The 17,443-nt window shown below is 40.3% G+C and overlaps 1 protein-coding gene across 1 annotated transcript; it reads left to right on the plus strand.

Moving 5' to 3' along the window:
* The first annotated feature begins 4,551 nt into the window (after nucleotides 1–4,551).
* On the plus strand, nucleotides 4,552–8,687 carry LOC103703547 (AP2-like ethylene-responsive transcription factor ANT). The gene is made up of 8 exons (XM_088700877.2): nucleotides 4,552–5,275; nucleotides 5,395–6,022; nucleotides 6,330–6,412; nucleotides 6,753–6,841; nucleotides 6,938–7,011; nucleotides 7,100–7,150; nucleotides 7,241–7,317; nucleotides 7,701–8,687. The coding sequence occupies exons 1-8, from the start codon at nucleotides 4,945–4,947 to the stop codon at nucleotides 8,345–8,347; spliced, it is 1,980 nt and encodes a 659-aa protein (XP_088557003.2). The 5' UTR covers nucleotides 4,552–4,944; the 3' UTR covers nucleotides 8,348–8,687.
* The last annotated feature ends 8,756 nt before the right edge of the window (nucleotides 8,688–17,443 follow it).

A 17,443-nucleotide genomic window follows, 5' to 3' on the forward strand; every position in this document is an offset into this window, starting at 1 on the left:
GTATCTTGACATGGGCGACCAAAATTATCTTGGTACTAAAATCCCAATTTATCATATCAGAGAAAGGGGGGACAGATGGGCTTGTCTTTTATGGCTGATGCCTGAAATTCCCTCATCTCTTTTCCTTTTTACCTCGCCACCGACCCTTTTCCTTGAAGATTTTTCAACTGGCACTTTTTGTTTGGTCCCTATGCGGCACAACTCAAGTTAGGAGAGTATTCCTGTGACCCTGTCTTCCCTGGAGGGACTTGGAGCTTAGTATCTCGTCAGGCGTATCTAGGCCAGGTGTTCAGGCCCGGAGATTCCATCTGAAGAAATAGGAGGCAAGAGCCTGGGCCTTTTCTTCCATTTGAACGTGAATCTGAATAGGTTAGAACAAAGTCTTGGAGGAGACAACACCATGGATAGGATAAATTATAGAGCAAATCTAGCATACGTTATGGGATTTTGGTTGTGAATGTCCATGAACCAATCTAATCTAAACTATTGCTGTAGGTGCAGGAAGAATGGCCATGGTAGAATTGTTACGAAAGAGATTAAGTTGGAAGCATCAGACTTGGCCGATTACGAGAGACTTGTAGAAAGATGATAGGGTAGAGAAGGCTATACGATTCAGGTGGATACTAGTTATCTCTTCAGTAACATTGGAGTGTCTTCGAGGCATGGAGATCTGAGAGCAGTGCAGCCTGGATGCATCTTGATTGATGGATTCCTTTAATTAAATTTTGAAAAAAGAAATATTAGAACGCTACAGGATCATGGGATCCCCCCAATGAGTTGTACAACGAAACCACTGAAGAGAGCGGCTGAAGGTTGAGAACAAGATACATTGAGGAGGCTAAGAATTCTAACGAAGCTTAATATAAGGTGATATTTTGAGGAACATTTACCTATCATGATCTAACTTTTCCGCATGGAAAGATGGCAAGACTGTTTGCTATCCCTACATGATATCTAATCCATGCAAATAGCACTGTCGTGGTCTCGTGGATCGCCTAGAAAGAGACAAACGCCTCACGTGTGCATTATGCTCAACTTGCAAGCAGGATCCAAAGATGGGCATGCTTACGTGTCAGAAACCTCACACCTGTGAATACATGGGCAGATACACGTATTCGAGTGTGTGTGTGTGTGTGGGCGAGAGAGAGAGAAAGAGAGAGGATCATACAAAAGATTGTTTCCTGTCACTTGTCACATGAGGTTCCCCACTTTATAGAGGCATCACAAGAACCATTTAACAAATTTGTGCATCATTTTGTTCTTTCTGTCTTCAGTAGTTTTCATGGCTCTGGCTTTCTGGAACTTTTCATGCTTCTTGGGATTAACTAGCTGCTTAACCAATAGAAGACGCTCTTGCTTTGTGGTCCTATGTAAGTGGAAACCTATCTTATCTTTAATATTATCCTATAACTACACTTGCAAGCCTAATGAGGTCTCTCAGTTTACTGTCTCTCAGGGCACATTTCTTGTGTCGTGAGCCAATCTTATGAAATGTTTGTGAAGAGGTTGCCGGAACCTTTGAAGCCTCGGTTTTGGTTTTTCTTTTTTTTTAATTAAAATTTTGAAATTATAAAAACAGGCTATCAATGATTTGGTGGTTAAGTAAGAATTGCATCGCAGTGCTGATCACCAAGCAATCATGCATTGATTGCACTTGGGCTGGGCGAGGTTTACGTTAATAAGGGCAAATCTAGTGCCACGAAAGAAACCTTTATGTTTTCCCTAAATATGTTAAAGTTTTGGTAAGAGTTGCTGAGCAAGGAATTTGCATCATGGAAAGTAAAGATGGAATTTATCAATGAATTTACTATTCAAAACCGAAAAACTGAGCTATTTAGATGATAAGTGGTATATATGTATCTTTTTAATTGCTCCAAAAAAGGAATCTATGCACTTTTAAAAGGATGCATGAGCCCTTCTTCCTCCCTACTCTGTTATGAAGTCATATCTCAACAGTCTCCCTCAGGTTTAGGGCATTTATTTTGGCTGGCCTTATGAACGGCTTTGTTTGATTCAATGAAAGAAGATAAGGAGAAGAGAAGAGCAGGGCTCTTCCTTCCAGCATGAATTACAGCTGAAATTGATCCAGTTAAGCAAACCATCCTCAAGTCCCACACCTTGCAGAAAGGAGTCCTCGTCCCAGCGTCCATGAAACAAGGGATGCTCTTCGGGTCTTGGTTTCATCTAGTGTAAGAAGAAAAGAAGAGAACAGTTCGTGAAACCTCTTCGTGGCTTGCTTGAGCTTGAGCCAGCATTAATCTTTGTTGTAAATAGTTCGAGCTTGCCATGGGGACGCCAAGCATAGTCGCCATTGTTTCTCGGCCAGGCTTAGGCAAATTTTGTGAGACCTGATATCTGTCGAGGATGCACCAAGACCCATTTGGGTTTGGATGTCAGGCCCAAATTGCATAGCCTCTCGCGAGTCCAAAAGTTAGCTAAAGTCGCGGAATCTAGCAAACACCACCTCGGCAATTATCTATTTAGCAATAAGAGAGAGTCCAAAAGTTGTACCATTGCTTATGTGATGCCTCTGCTCCTGATTGATTCTTCTGCAACGTGCTGCTATTCACCAAAATAAACATTTTTAGAATAAGCAAGTGCTGATGCTTGATCTTCGTGAGGGAGAAAAGATAAGTAATTGCTTGAGTGCATCCAAATGAAGTAGCACTCCTGAACAAAGGAGATATGGCAACAAAGTACTCAGTAAACGTCCCTTCCTAGTACCAGGCAAGAGAATTCTTGTGTTTTGCGCATGGCACATATTCCTGTCCTGGTGAACAATCCTGGTTTTACCACAAATATTGCCACTCATTAATCTTTACTCTAATACTCCTAAAGCTCTTTTTTTTGCAACTCCCCTTCCTCTCTCCCTCTCTCTCTTAATTGTTGCCTTGTTTTCAGAAAAAAAAAAAAAAATCGCCTTGTTTTGGAATGGGTGTTTTAGATAACCGTGTTGGTAGTGGGGGAAGGGAAACTTGGACCGCAAATGAGTGAAAAGAGATGACACCAGAGTCACCATTTCTCCCCCTACTAAAAAGGGGGGTTGGTGAAAGTGAAAGGAGGAGGGGGAGCAGAGTGTGACGAGAGGCGTTGCTCCAAGGTGAGGAGACATCATTCCAAGCAAAAGTGCCAGTGTGGGATGTAGTTGGTGGATTCACTCATCATTACAATAATCAAAAAAAGAGATGGCTGGAAGAATACATGGTTCTCGTCTTTGTACCTGGGAACCCCTCCACAGCCCCACCTTCCCTTCATTCCCTCCCCAAACTCCCCTCATTCCTCTTCCCACCTGCTTTTCCGATACCAAATCATCCCCACAAGAAAATCTGTCTCAATGGAGACCATGCACACCTGCATGCAGAATATAAGCCTTAATGAAAGCCCCCTATATGTATAATTATATCACTATCCAATAGTTCAGGGGCCCAAAGACTGAAAAGGAAGAAGATAGGCACATTGCTCATTGCACTTGCGCTAGGAGGCTGGCTGGAGACACTAGTGGACCCTTGCCAAGCTGCATTCCAAGGATCCCACATCTCCACTTGTCAGCCATATGATTACATGCAGCACAAGAATATCTACCTAAAAAAAGCCTATGAACGCCACTTAGTCGACACTTAGGCATCCAAAGTCCCCAAATGAGAAGTTAAGCACATTGATTTTAGGCTCTGCATAGAAAATTTGAAGAGACTCTAAAGTAACCCTACAATAATATAGCTTGAGAAGGATCTCAGACATACTCAGCATAGTCTAATTATGACCCAATATTTCTAATGGATTTGGTTGGATTTCAATTAAAAAAATTGGACGAGTCTCAGAATAGTTTGCTTTGATGGATTCCACTCAGGATTTCCTTAAGCAAACGGTACCTTTACATCTCATGCAGCTGGGTATGGTAGAAGAGAGAGCAGTATACTTATACCCTGGTACGAGAGGGAGCCCTTTTTCATGTTTTTGGGCCCTCCCTTCATCATTCCTCGAATATATCAAGCTTACCATGGGGACCCACATCCCACTTTTTGTCTGGAAGCAGCTGTTGACTCCAGCCGGTACCCTTAAAAAGCATTGCAAGTTCGTATGGACATGCTAATTTTTAGCGAAACCGGCTTCTCCATCCCTATTCCCACAGGGACCATCTCTTGTACATGGTTCTGTGATGATATATCGTTATCAACTCAAATTAATTCCCCTTCCTCAGAAACATGTTTTTGATTGTTCTTTTTATAAAAAAATTGGAAAATGATTTGGATAGCCACAAGGTGTGAACAATAGATTTAATTGGGATCCTTGGGCTGCACTGCGATCTAGTACAGAGATAATAGTACTGCTGTGAAGTGACTGGTTGGACAGTTGTCCTGCCTGTCAATCAATCTATCTCATGGCCATGAGACTGTGAAAATAGCAGCCTTCTTTTGGCCACTCTGACCGGCATCCAGCTTGATAGATGGCATAAGGTAAGTAGAGAAGGAAAGGGCCTGGTACTCTCCCCAATGGCCACCTCACCATTAATAAGATTGCCTTTCAAGTTCTTCGGGGCGGTGGGCAGGTCAAGAACCCTTTGTGTGGTTGCATTGCTGCCTTGACTTGGGGTCATATCACCACCGAAGTTTTTTAGTAGGGTTTAAGGGCCTTAAGAAAAGTATAGTGTGGGGAGGGAAGGAAAAGCTGGAACGATGGGCTATTGGTCTTTCTCGGAACACAGATCCCTATGGAATGCAGGAGGGTGCTAGTGATCTAGCATTCGCTTGGTAGAGCTCGTTCTTTTTGCTTAGTTTAAAGGGACCTCCGATGTTCTCATCAGGTGCTTTTCAAAGAGAATATGCGTTGAGGATTAAATTTGTCCTCCATGGGTGTTTCTCTGAGAGAAGCCGAGAGGGCTTAGTTCTCCGAATCTTTCAGCTTCTTTGCATCAGGTCCTCGTGGAGAGCAGTCTGAAAGAGGAAGATGAAGTCAATGAACAACAGCAGCAGCAGCAGCAGCAGCAGCTGGTTGGGCTTCTCTCTCTCCCCTCAAATGAACATGGAGATGTCCTCAGAACCGCATCACCAACCAAATAATCAGAGTCATCATCACCAAGCGCAGCCCACCCATGCTGCTGTCTCCTCTGCAGTCCCATGCAGCTTCTTTCTGTCTCCACCTCAGCTTAACAGCTCGGGTCTCTGCTATGGAGTTGAAGGGGAGAACGGGGGGCTCTATTCTCAGTTGTCTGTAATGCCGCTGAAGTCTGATGGGTCTCTTTGCATCATGGAAGCACTCAGCAGATCACAGCAGCAAGGTATGTCCCGACTGCTGCTTAATTTTCTTTCTTTAGATTCTTGCAGCTTCCAGACAAGCTACTGTTTCTAAAAACATTTTGACAACCTTCTTTTTCCCTTCCTGTTGAATGTGGTGAAGGAATGGTGCCATCTCCATCCCCAAAACTGGAAGATTTCTTAGGTGGTGGTCCAAACATGGGGTCTCATCATCAGTATGGGAACAACGAAAGGGGAGCAATGGCCTTAAGCTTGGACAGCATATACTACCACCAAAACTCGCAGCCTGAGGGCAATAGAAGCCATCCTCTAGACCTCCTCCAAGTGCACCAGCACCAGCAGCAGCATCCATACTTCCAGCCGCTGCAAGAAGGCTTGTGCTCTGGGCTAACAGGCCATGAGATTTTTCAGGGTCCATTGGAGGAAGAACCAATGGCCGATGATGGAATTCCAAGCTTGAGAAACTGGGTAGCCGGGCACTATGGTACATGCAACAATGGATTGAGTGAGGAAGGGGGCATAGGGACTAGTTCTGTCGGTGCAATGGGATATGGAGACTTGCAGTCCTTAAGCTTGACCATGAGCCCTGGCTCTCAGTCTAGTTGTGTCACAGCTCCACAGCAGATATCTCCTGCTGCACCAACTGAATGTATGGCCTTAGATACACCCAAGAAGAGAGGGACTGGGAAAGGGGGCCAGAAGCAGCCAGTCCATAGGAAGTCCATTGATACATTTGGCCAGAGAACATCTCAGTATAGAGGTGTTACCAGGTCAGTATTGGTGAGCGTGGTGCATTGGTTTCTAAGCTACTCTTTTAGTTATTTTATTTATTTAAGCAAGATGTTGTTCTGGGGTCTTGCCATCTCTTTATTTTATATCATTTTCTTGTTTGCAAGTTTTTTCTACTGCTTGGTTTTTTTTTTTTTTCCATGGGGTGTTTGTACTCTAGTGTGTTCTAAAGGGTTCTCATGTTGGCGTGTGATGATTCTAGCAGCTCTTCTATTTTTTATTTGCTGTCACTTCTATCTCTTGAAATGCTTTATATAGTGATGTTATGGCATATGCTTTGTGAATCAGGCATAGATGGACTGGGAGATATGAAGCCCATCTCTGGGACAACAGTTGCAAGAAGGAAGGCCAGACAAGGAAGGGAAGGCAAGGTTGGTAAACACCCCCCCCCCCCCCCCCCCCCCCCCCCCCCCCCCCCCCGAAAAAAAAAAAAAAAGGCTCAGAAAATCTCATTAAACTTACATTTTATTCCCTTGTTCTTCCCTAATATTTGGGATTCTTACCCACGTTTGCTGACTATTGTATGGAATTCTCCTGTCATATTCTTCCCTGGGGATAATGTCATGGAATTCAATATCTTCTGCAGTTTATCTGGGTAGGCCTCTCTTTCTTTTCAACTAAAATATTGAACCATCTCTTTTTGTTAAAACTTTCTCCTGGCTCCCTCCAAATCCTCTATACTGGTATAGCAACTAAATTTTGCGGTTGCAGGGGGTTACGACATGGAAGAGAAGGCTGCAAGAGCTTATGACTTGGCTGCTCTGAAGTACTGGGGACCATCGACACATATCAACTTCCCGGTATGATTGATCCTTCAAGACTGCTAAGTGCTTACCAAAACTCCAGCATTTCACTCCTTTGTTGTGATCTTATGGCCTCAATTTGGGTTGATGCAGTTGGAAAATTACCAAGAAGAGCTAGAAGAAATGAAAAACATGAGCAGGCAAGAATATGTTGCCCATTTGAGAAGGTAAAATCCCTCTTCTTCAGTCCTAAGCATCCATTTAATATGCTATTTCGAAAAACTTCTCATTTCTTGGTTGTGGTCTTGCTCGCAGAAAAAGCAGTGGGTTTTCCAGGGGAGCCTCTATGTACCGAGGAGTGACAAGGTTTCTCCAGTAGTCAATGTAGAACAACAATCTTTTCCTTTGTTGGGATTTGTTTTTTTGATTAAATTGTCTCTTCCTACTTCTCTGCAGACATCACCAACATGGAAGATGGCAAGCCCGAATAGGGAGGGTTGCTGGAAACAAGGATCTTTACCTTGGAACCTTCAGTAAGTATATGAAGCCATTTAGGTTAATATGTCTGTGTCTGGTGCCAGGCCACATTATTGTATCTGCTCAATCTTACAACTCATCTTTTATGATTGTTTCCAAAAAATTAACAGTTTTATCACGTCACTATTAATGTTGCGATCTTTTTCTATTCAAAATAGTCATGTTTCGGTTTTTGCAAAGCTCTAAGTTGACTGGTTTACAGGCTTGTAATCAGAAGGGAGAACCAAAATGGGCAATTTCTTCCTTATGGTGTTTGAATTATACAAGCTCCACTAAGGCTATCTGTCAGGAAAAATGTTTGGTCCATAAAGTTGACTGTTAAGGTAGTCCTGTTTGATTAAACACAACTCTAGTTCTCACTAGTGAGATGAATTCTTAGGTACTCAAGAGGAAGCGGCTGAAGCCTACGATGTTGCTGCAATTAAATTCCGTGGGGTGAACGCTGTTACGAACTTTGATATAACAAGATACGACGTGGAAAAGATTATGGCGAGTCCTACACTGCTATCAGGAGAGCTTGCCAGGAGAACTAAAGCAATAGAAGCAGGCAACGATTGCGCTTCAGTACAAAACAGCAGCAGAGAGCTTGATCTAACTGAAGAGAACAACAGCAGTGCTTCTGATTGGAAGATGGTCCTCTACCAGTCCCCTCAGCAAACACCACAGTCCTCTGAATCTCTCAATCACAAATCTGTGACAGGTGTAGGTGATCACCGGAGCTCCGCAGCCCTCTCAGTGGCTCTGCATGGCATGGTCGGCATGGAGACGGTGAGTTCAGTCAACGGGGTCGAGGATTCTGGCAAGATAGGGAATAACCACATTTCAAATCCATCCTCGCTGGTGACCAGCCTGAGTAGCTCCAGAGAAGGAAGCCCGGACCGGAATGGTCTCTCGATGCTCTACTCCAAGCCTTCATCCAACTTCACTAGTCCCGCCCCAATGAGTTCTTGGATTCCATCAACCCAGCTCAGACCAACAATTTCCATGGCTCAAATGCCAGTGTTTGCTGCGTGGAACGACGCTTAAGCTTCTGTTATGATGGTAAAGCCATGTAAATTTGATGAAGCAAAAGAAGGAAACACGAGAGAGAAGAACGCATGTTGTATTCGAGAAAGAGGAGAGGAGTCTTGTTTTACTTTTTACCCCTTTTTTTCCAGCAGTGTGGATGAGATTGGTGATTCATGAGGTCCAATGCTAATGGTGGGAGCAGGCTGAGTCCACTGTCAGTAGATTAGATTTCTTTTTGAACACCTTTGGGGCCGTTTGGGAGGAGAATTTTTCCAAGTTGTAGGCCTGAGGTTTCAAGGACAATGATTTCATTGCATGAAATGATGTTTAGTTAGTCTACTTTTGGTCTTGCCAAGTACATCATTGAAAACAGCTCATTGTATCACAGCAATGCAGCGTAATCTTTTGACCAGCATGTCACCCTTTTCCCTCCTCTCCAAGCCTCTTCGTGACCATCATTAACTATGCCCTTTTCCTCTGCAAGCTTTGTCCAAAGGCTTCCAACATTCCGCATTTATTCTAAAGCAGAGAGATTCGCAAATCATGCTTTGCTTGTCCCAGATTCATGATGGTTTTTGTTATGGCATAGCATTCTATGGAAAGACTTTGTCTCCAAAGCTAATGTACGCTTTCCAAGGAAATGTGGTTAACTTTTCTAACTGTTGTTACCCCGAGCTATCTGGTTGAAAGCATGGCTGATGGTGGATTTGAGATAAAAAAAATTCATGTTGAGGGAGCTGAGCTTCACAATGATCTCCATGTAGTTAAAAAATGGAGAGATTTTTCATCGCAAGATGGAACTCGGTCGCTTTCAACTGTAAGGATGTTAGTAGTTGGGTCCAAGTCAGGCATATATATGTCCCTTTTTTTTCAGTTAATAGGTCAGACTATGTGACTAGATCAACAATGGTGAGTAATGAGGCCAGAGTAGGACCAAAAACTCAGACATTGTTCAGACATGGATGCTAATTTATTGTAGCATGGACACTAGAAGATAATAATAAATAGAAGGATTTGGTGAGAAGACATGCTTTATTTATCTACTGGGCATAGGCCCCATGAAGAGGTACACATGCATCAACTGTAGCTGCAAATCTGCTCGCTCACATGCACCATCATAGCCATCTTTTCTTTTGCTAAGAAGCCCCTAAAATATTTCACTTGATCAGTCATGCACCATCATGGCCATCTTTTCTTTTGCTAAGAAGCCCCTAAAATATTGCACTTGATCAGTTATTTTCCAAGATCGAGCAACCTTGGCCTTCAACCACCCAAAAAAAAAAAAAAAAGCTGATTGCCCCCTACCAAGAATAAGAACTCTCTCTCTCTCTCTCTCTCTCTCTCTCTCTCTCTGCATACACCAGCACGAATCATCATATCATTGAATGATATCCATATACACCCCGTGATTTCATGACAAGCTGTCAGAAAACAGTAAAACAGCCCTGCTCAAAGCCACCACCTCGTCCGGATTCTCGTAATTTATATATATGTATGGATGTTTGTATGTATGTATATGTATATGTATACATGTATGTATGTATGCCTATATATATATATATATATATATGTTTGTATGTATATGTAACATACAATCTTACTTGAGGAAAAAATGAAACACTTGTAAGGGATAGGTGGCATAAAAGAACCCTAGAGTTCTTGCTGTAACTTGAGATATAATTAAGCTTGGATAGAAATCAATGGAGAAGGATGTGGTGATAATAATGTTATTAGCAGAAGTAGTTTTGGAGCACAAGTTGAGTAATGCAGTAGAGATATTTGGTGCTCCCGAGGAACCCTTTGGTTTCTACTCATACTCGAGCTAAACTGTGCTTGCCCATTGTTTCCTTTGTATACCATAGGAGAAGGATGCAACAATCAATCTTCTTATATGTGTATCACTTCTTAAACTAAATAAGGGGTCCATTGATGCCCTCATCCTTCCTCATCACATCTAGACACCCATAGGACATGCCTCTCCAAATGAAACAGCATGGACAGAAGTACCAACCAAGCATGTATCTCATTTATGGATCATTCCCCCCCCCCCCCCCCCCCCCACCCTCCCATGTGAGTGCCCAGCTTCAAGCTTCCCTGCCACAAACACTGGAGTTTCGAACCCCTACAAACTGATGGCGATCTGGTGGGACCCCACAATAAAGGCCTTACTGAAGCGGCTCTCGTTATCATTGTGACCCCCCATCGATCCCTCCCGTACCTTCCCATCAAATGAACTCCAAACACCATGCATGCATCTGCTTCTTCCTTGCCTTCAGATTGCAATACAAGCTGTTGCATCCCCCCACCATGCACTGCATGCAACGCTGTGCAAGTGCAGTCTCACGGCAATTGCGTGGCTAGGGATACAAATGGGCCTGCCCTTCTCGTACACTCGGCCCACTTATGGCCCATTTGCTCAATGCAGCCCATCAAGAAAAAGCAGGGAAAAAAAAAGGAAAAAGAACATGAAAGAGCCTCTAAATCATAAGTCTGGTGAAAATATATATGCTTAAAGAAGGATCGAGTCAGCTAGCAAACCAGGTTAGATCTTGCAGGAGTCCGAGTTATCCTAAAATTAGTATGTTAGTGTCTGCCGATCCCTTGCTTATTCTTTTCTCTCCAATTGAATCTATGCTTAAATGCAATGTAGAACTTGGTATTATACTTCCACAAAGATGCAAACGCCAACTTGGTTCAGTACTCTTTCTGCCAGGCAAGAGGCCTGAATGAATTGTAGAATTTAGTGTTCAAACTTGGACGCATAAACGATACACAAAATAATCACTAAGAAACTAAGCTTAGGTTGGAGTCTCGAATTTTGTTCCTTGACATTTGAATTTGGATTTTAGAAGCACTTAACCTGGATATGTCTAAAACTTATCCAATTATTATACGGAAGTCGACATGATACGCTATGTATGCATCAATATAAACAATTGCATGTCTATTATGTGCAATAGGTAAAAATGATGTATTTTTGCAACAAAAATAGTCGAAGAAGTGACACAGTGTTGCCTAAGCTAGATTACCATTTCATAGTGCACTGGCAAGCAGGATCTAACCCTATTTCAATGAGAAGGTATGGCTTGTGCAAATAACGGCTCCTATAATTATATTGTGAAATGTTCTCTGGATATTTTTATTGTCAAAAGACAAATTCTGTGGAGGTTACATTATCCAGTAATTCGACATCACTGAAACGTTTGGAAATGGATTTGGTTCAAATAAAGGAGCACACCTCCTGCCAAAAACCAAAAAACAAACAAATCAAGAATACTGGATGCACACATTTTCTAAATAACAAAACTTAATTCCTATCAATTGATAAAACTCTATTCACCTGCTCCTAAGAACAGTTCAATCCTGTTGTGCCACAAACCCACCTTATGCTTTTTGCTTTTTGCTTTTTGTTTTTTTTTTTGGGTAAAAACTTATGCTTTCTGTTGCTAATCAATGGACAAATAAGAAACTAAAAACTTAGCGGCCTAGAGCAGCCTGAAAGGGAATCTACTATGCGAGTTGGACATTGAACCCGGTTCATATCATTCTTAAGGAAGATTCGGCCACGGTAATTGAGTAGATCCGGAGCCGGGAGCGCATAGTTGATGATCGATCGTTGATCCATGAACTACACAGACTGCTAGGAGAGTGAATTCTACCATGCCTCACATGTTTATAGAAAGATAAACAAAACTGCTGACTGAGTGACTTTTTATGCGGCCCACCACTATAGTGGGTTCGTTTGGATGGACCATAGGTCTGTACTAAGGCCTTTACTACGTAGTTTTCTATTTTCTGATATTATTTATCATATTCACATTTGCAGTGTGTGGGCTGCCGTTGTATCAAAAACAACAATGCGGGCTCATCCCGCTGAAAGATTATAGTGGTTGTATCAAAAAAAAAAAAAGAAAAAGAAAATAGTGAAATGTTGCTTGCTGGAAATATTACTTGATCACAAAATATCAAAAAAGAAGAAAGGCAAAATTTAAGGCCCAGCATTTGGGCCAAGAATAAAAGTAAATAAATAAATGACAAAGCTCTCCTGCCAATAGGGATGGTATTGATGGTACTGCATGTGACGGCCCTGAGTTTGCACCCATGAAATAATAAAATAGCCGAGACCAACTCCTGTGCCAAAAAAAAAAAACAAAAACAAGAAGATTCGTACGGATGGATGAGATGCCTGATGGGGATCCATCAACGTCGCTAATCAAAGTCAGAATCGTTCGGCGCTTCGCGCAGTGCGGCAGCATTGACGGCCGAAGTATGACCCTCACTGTTTTGGTTTTAATTTTTTTAATTTTACTCAATAACCTCACAGCCTTACCGTCCTCGCCTCCGAAGATTCTTTGACCCTGGGCGCCTTGTGGAATACGTACATATATTGATGCATGCATATGCATAATATTATATATATATATATATATATATATATATATATATATATTAATTTTATCTTTCTGAACATGGCATTGTTGATGGTGCATTTTTCATCTTCAGATCCAATTGGTGGATGATTTTGTCCTTCCATCAAATAAAATCATAAGTAAATTATATTTTTTTTAAGTTTATATTTATTACACTTATATTCAATAATACACTTACATCTAGTCAAATTAATGCTATTAGTAAAATTATCCATCTTACATAAAAAGCCAAAATTAATTTTAGATAACGGGAAGAATGTTTTTTTTTAATATTCTTATGTGGCTGCTACATCACTTAAAGTTATTTTTATTATTTTTAAAAAATTTTCTGACGTGATATTCAGAATATTTTTAAATTAACGATTTGACTATTATATTATTAAGTCATGAGCTAAAGTGTTAGGCAAAAATAAACTTCATAAATTTAAATATAGTTTTTTTAATTATTAAATATAAGTATAATTTATTTTTAATTTTAAATAATTTTTTATAATTTATTCTAAAATTATTTACACATGTAGGATAAGCTAATGGGTCTGAGGCTTATCCCAAGCAAACCATCAACTTATCCTGCATGCAAACAGTTTTATCATCCATACGGCAAAATTATTTGCCCGATCGTAGCGCGGAGAAAAAGGGAAATTGCATGACATCCAATTTCGGTGAAAATTTATATATAACCTTTTCTGAATTATATTTGTGAATCAACTTCTTTATTTTTCATGATTCAAGTCTTATGAATTCAGAAGTTTGATGTTTTCTCGAAAATGTACGGTATTTATTGTGGGAAAAATTCATAGCTAAGAAAACAGTAGGACGGATTCTCAAAATAGAAAATTGTAGGAATATCTTAAAGATGAGTGGAATAAAATAAAATAAATATTTATTTTTTGTAATTTTACCTATCGTTAGGACGCCAGGCCTAGGCTCAAAACAAGCTTAGATGATAGGGCTCAGACCCAATTTCGGCCTGGCCCGAATCAAGCCCAAAGGTCCCAGGCTCGGGACCGACCTGGCAGTCGGTAATATTTTAGATACGACTGAGCCCAAGTTGGGCCGCTTTGTATGAGCAACCAGCCTGGGTCCAGCTAAAATCAATCAAACCCTCTTCATTCCTATGTGGATTGGCTTTTAGGATTACTACTCCAATCTGGCGCCTGGATTTATTGGCCCAGGTCATCATGCCAGCCCAGCCCACTGGCAACTCCATTGATCGATTTGATGCCGGTATATGGTATGGTGCCGGTTTTCATATTGGATGTACCGATATAGTAATAGAATGATACTAGTACGAGGCATGAGGCCGAGATGCAGTACCTTGGGCTGTAATTGCAGTTTTGAAGTTCAGGTTGCTAGTCGACTATATATGTTTCTTCAGTTTCCTTGGTACGTGAATCAAGTTACCTCAATGTTTACTTTCCTGATGTCTTATATGGTATAAAGCATATTTCAATGTGAATTCTGGTGGTTCTAACATGCACACAAGAACCATACGAGAACAAATGCACACATCTGTGCATGCAAAACATGCATTCAAGACCTCCAAGCTTTTTTCTTCAACCCTTTCACAATTTACTTATTCCAGTAGCTGTACTTAATTGTTGCAATTTTTCTTTTCCCTGCTACGTCTACAGATGTGTAACCACTACTTGAATTAAAAAAAAAAAAAAAAAAAAGGTTACAACTTTATGTTCCATTAAGATTTTGCTTATCTTCATTCCATTTTGTTGTCTTTACTTCTCTATGATTTTTATCGTTGTATTCAATCTTGTCAAGAAGATAACAAGTCCTCTTCAAACTAATCACAAGGAGCAATTATGGTAAAACAGAAATGTCTCTCAACCACTTTGGGTCCTTGGACCTCCAAGTATGTAGGAATAGTTAACTACATTTCAGAGAAGTGTTTAGAATTGATTTCTGAGGAGCAACCCTGCAGCCTTGGGAATTTTTGTTCATGAATTTAACCTTGGGGTTGTCTGCTATCTTTTTTGGCTAATGTGGTCCAACCAATTGTTTCTTAAATGCACATCTCTTTTGAAAGTGCTAGTTGTTTGCAAAGAGAACTATAGAGCAGCCATTCTCAACATTAGAAGATTGCTGGTAGTTTTATATGACTAAGGCAATGTTATTCCTTGATTTACCAAGTTGTGGAGCTCTTTATAACGAGTCGTGTGAAAAATAACTAAAGAATAGTAAAGTTTGGTTAGGCAAACTTTCTGGAAACATCATAGATGGTGGGACCATGGAAAGACCATGAGGAACACTCCTCAGATGCTGAGACTTGCATCTGGGCTGATTGAGTGAGTTGCTTAGATTTGGAGCCTATCAAAAGGATATATGCTTGATGAGGTGTAAAAGTAGACCTTTATCTTTTGATAGAAAAATGTCTTTACTGTAGATGGTCCATATAATATGTCCTTTCTTGATTTCTATGGCTATACTAGAGCATTATCCAAAATAAATAGCTTTTGAACTTACTGGAGGAAAAAAATTAGATCACTTCTTATGGATTTGTTGAGAATGATTCTGATCTAGTTCATAGCCTATTAGAAGTAGAAGGCGCTCTGGTCGGATTCTCATGGGCAGAAAAAGATGGCAGTCGGTTTGATACTAATCAAGTGACGTTGCATTCTTGGAAGGATATAGTGATTCAGGATTTGTTCATTCCAGAAAATATCTGTCAACTAGATATAGCGATCTGGGATTTGTTCATCGATACATAGTTCAAGAAGGATCATCTGCAGTTCAGGAATATGGTGATGTATATAGGCTTGCAAACACATCAATGATAATTACCATACAGCTGGAAAGATGGTATTAGTTGAGGCTTTCAGGGTCCCATAGAACTGGATTTCCGGGTTGAGATTTAATACTGAGATGAAAAGCAAATCAAATTTGGACTTCCAAATGTGAAATGGGATCTAGAACCTTTACTGTAAGTCTTAGAATACTATCAAGATTAATATGTGGACCTGAAATCTTGAGCACAGGCTCATTTGGTCATTGTATTTTATACTTGGATATCTTCTTTCATGAGATAAGCTGTGACTGATATGCTAGGCCTCTCTTCATATAAAAAAGTTAAGGTAGGCTTCTCTATCTGGCAGCAAACTTCCTAGATTTCATGGCTTGACACCTCTCTTACCTAAAGTTGCTTTGTCTAGGAATTTGCTATCAATTTTAAAGGGTTGCTGAGAGGTTAACTTGTGGTCTAATTATGTGTTGTATTGATATAAATGTGCCCCATAGTAAACCCCATTTTGATGGGGAAAGACTTGGATTGCAAGAAGATGTCCTTTCTACTTACATACGTCACACATATACAAACATAACTTATAGGACTTTCATCTTCTATCTCTGCTTCATTTGTAAGATAATAAATGCATTGCCTTTGGCTCCTATTAAGGGCCATTATCTAAAAAATAGATTATATATATTCCATTCATTCTAGTTTTATTCAAGTAACATTTTGGCAGCTTTCTCACCTTCTGCAGATATGCAGTTTGAATTTAGGATTCTCTTTTTAAGATGCTGACTCTAACATACATTGCATCTAGTCCAGTTATCTTGGTTGATTCATCTATAAATTAACCCCAGGGATTTTAGTTGATACATATAATCGGTGCACTCAATTCTTTCTTTGATAGTTTCACCATGCATCCACCTCATCATTCACAAATTTGCTATACTCATTTTATGCATAACTGCACTTTGGACTGGTAACATCCTTATCTATACAATATATTTGTTTGTGATTTTACAAAACCTTTGTGAATTGTGTATTCCATGCTCTTGGCTAATACCTCATTACCAACTTTATCGCACATAAGCATGGAAAGAGGATGATAAGCTTCTATCCTTCTGCTGTAATCTTCTTTGACAATGAATTACTCTCTCTTTCATAGGATCGCCTGTCCTGTAATGTGTTTCAGATGTACCACTCTTCAATGTGTATGTTTGGTTGGATCCTGTGTTCCATTTTTTCTGCTAAGTAAGCTCTAATTATATGCTCATTGTTGATGTTTGAACTACCGATATTCAGGGAACTTCTTTATATGTAGCCTCCATTATACAAAAGAGTTGTCAATATAAATAACAACGTCTATTTTAGAATTCCGTTGGGGTAATGTACTGGAGATATGATTAAATGATGTAATATTCATGTCTTGTGAATTTCATAATCAAATATCTTGTAATGTGCCATCATTCTCATGTTTGATTAAGGTCAATGTGGACGGTCTCGTAATATTTATTGAGCATATCTAGGTGGCAGACTTCAGTATAATGACTTATTTATACAGAAGAAATAGCAGGCAGTTGCATCAAGATATATCAGATGAATGTTCTTTGGGGTGGTTATATACACTTCGAGTGGTTGTTTTTATTCCCACGACATGAGGATTAGGAGAAACCTTCATTAGATTGCATCAAGATCTTCTATATTTCAGGAGAGAATTGGAAGATGAACAGGTCCATGTACATCAATTAAGACGCATATATTATGTTTCATTTGTGTTATAACCAGGAAGATGAAGACACGAAAAATACTTAAGGGAGTCTTGAGGTTAGGGTTAACAGATATAACAGAGAGGAGACCTTAGAATCCTCGATGGAGATGCAGAAGCAATTTGACAAAGCTCACTATGGCAGAGAATATGCATCAGATGTTAAGCTCAAACAAGAC

This window comes from Phoenix dactylifera, chromosome 7 (assembly GCF_051530095.1).
Source record: "Phoenix dactylifera cultivar Ajwa chromosome 7, Ajwa_hap1_PhDact_Kaust_v1.1, whole genome shotgun sequence".
NCBI lineage: Eukaryota > Viridiplantae > Streptophyta > Magnoliopsida > Arecales > Arecaceae > Phoenix > Phoenix dactylifera.

Bases quoted from the DNA above. Each gene is read 5' to 3' on its own strand.
- LOC103703547 (XM_088700877.2), top strand. From the start codon at position 4,945: ATGAAGTCAATGAACAACAGCAGCAGCAGCAGCAGCAGCAGCTGGTTG. The intron at 7,012-7,099 runs GTAAAATCCCTC...TCTTGCTCGCAG, and splicing joins TATGTTGCCCATTTGAGAAG to AAAAAGCAGTGGGTTTTCCA. The intron at 7,318-7,700 runs GTAAGTATATGA...ATGAATTCTTAG, and splicing joins TCTTTACCTTGGAACCTTCA to GTACTCAAGAGGAAGCGGCT.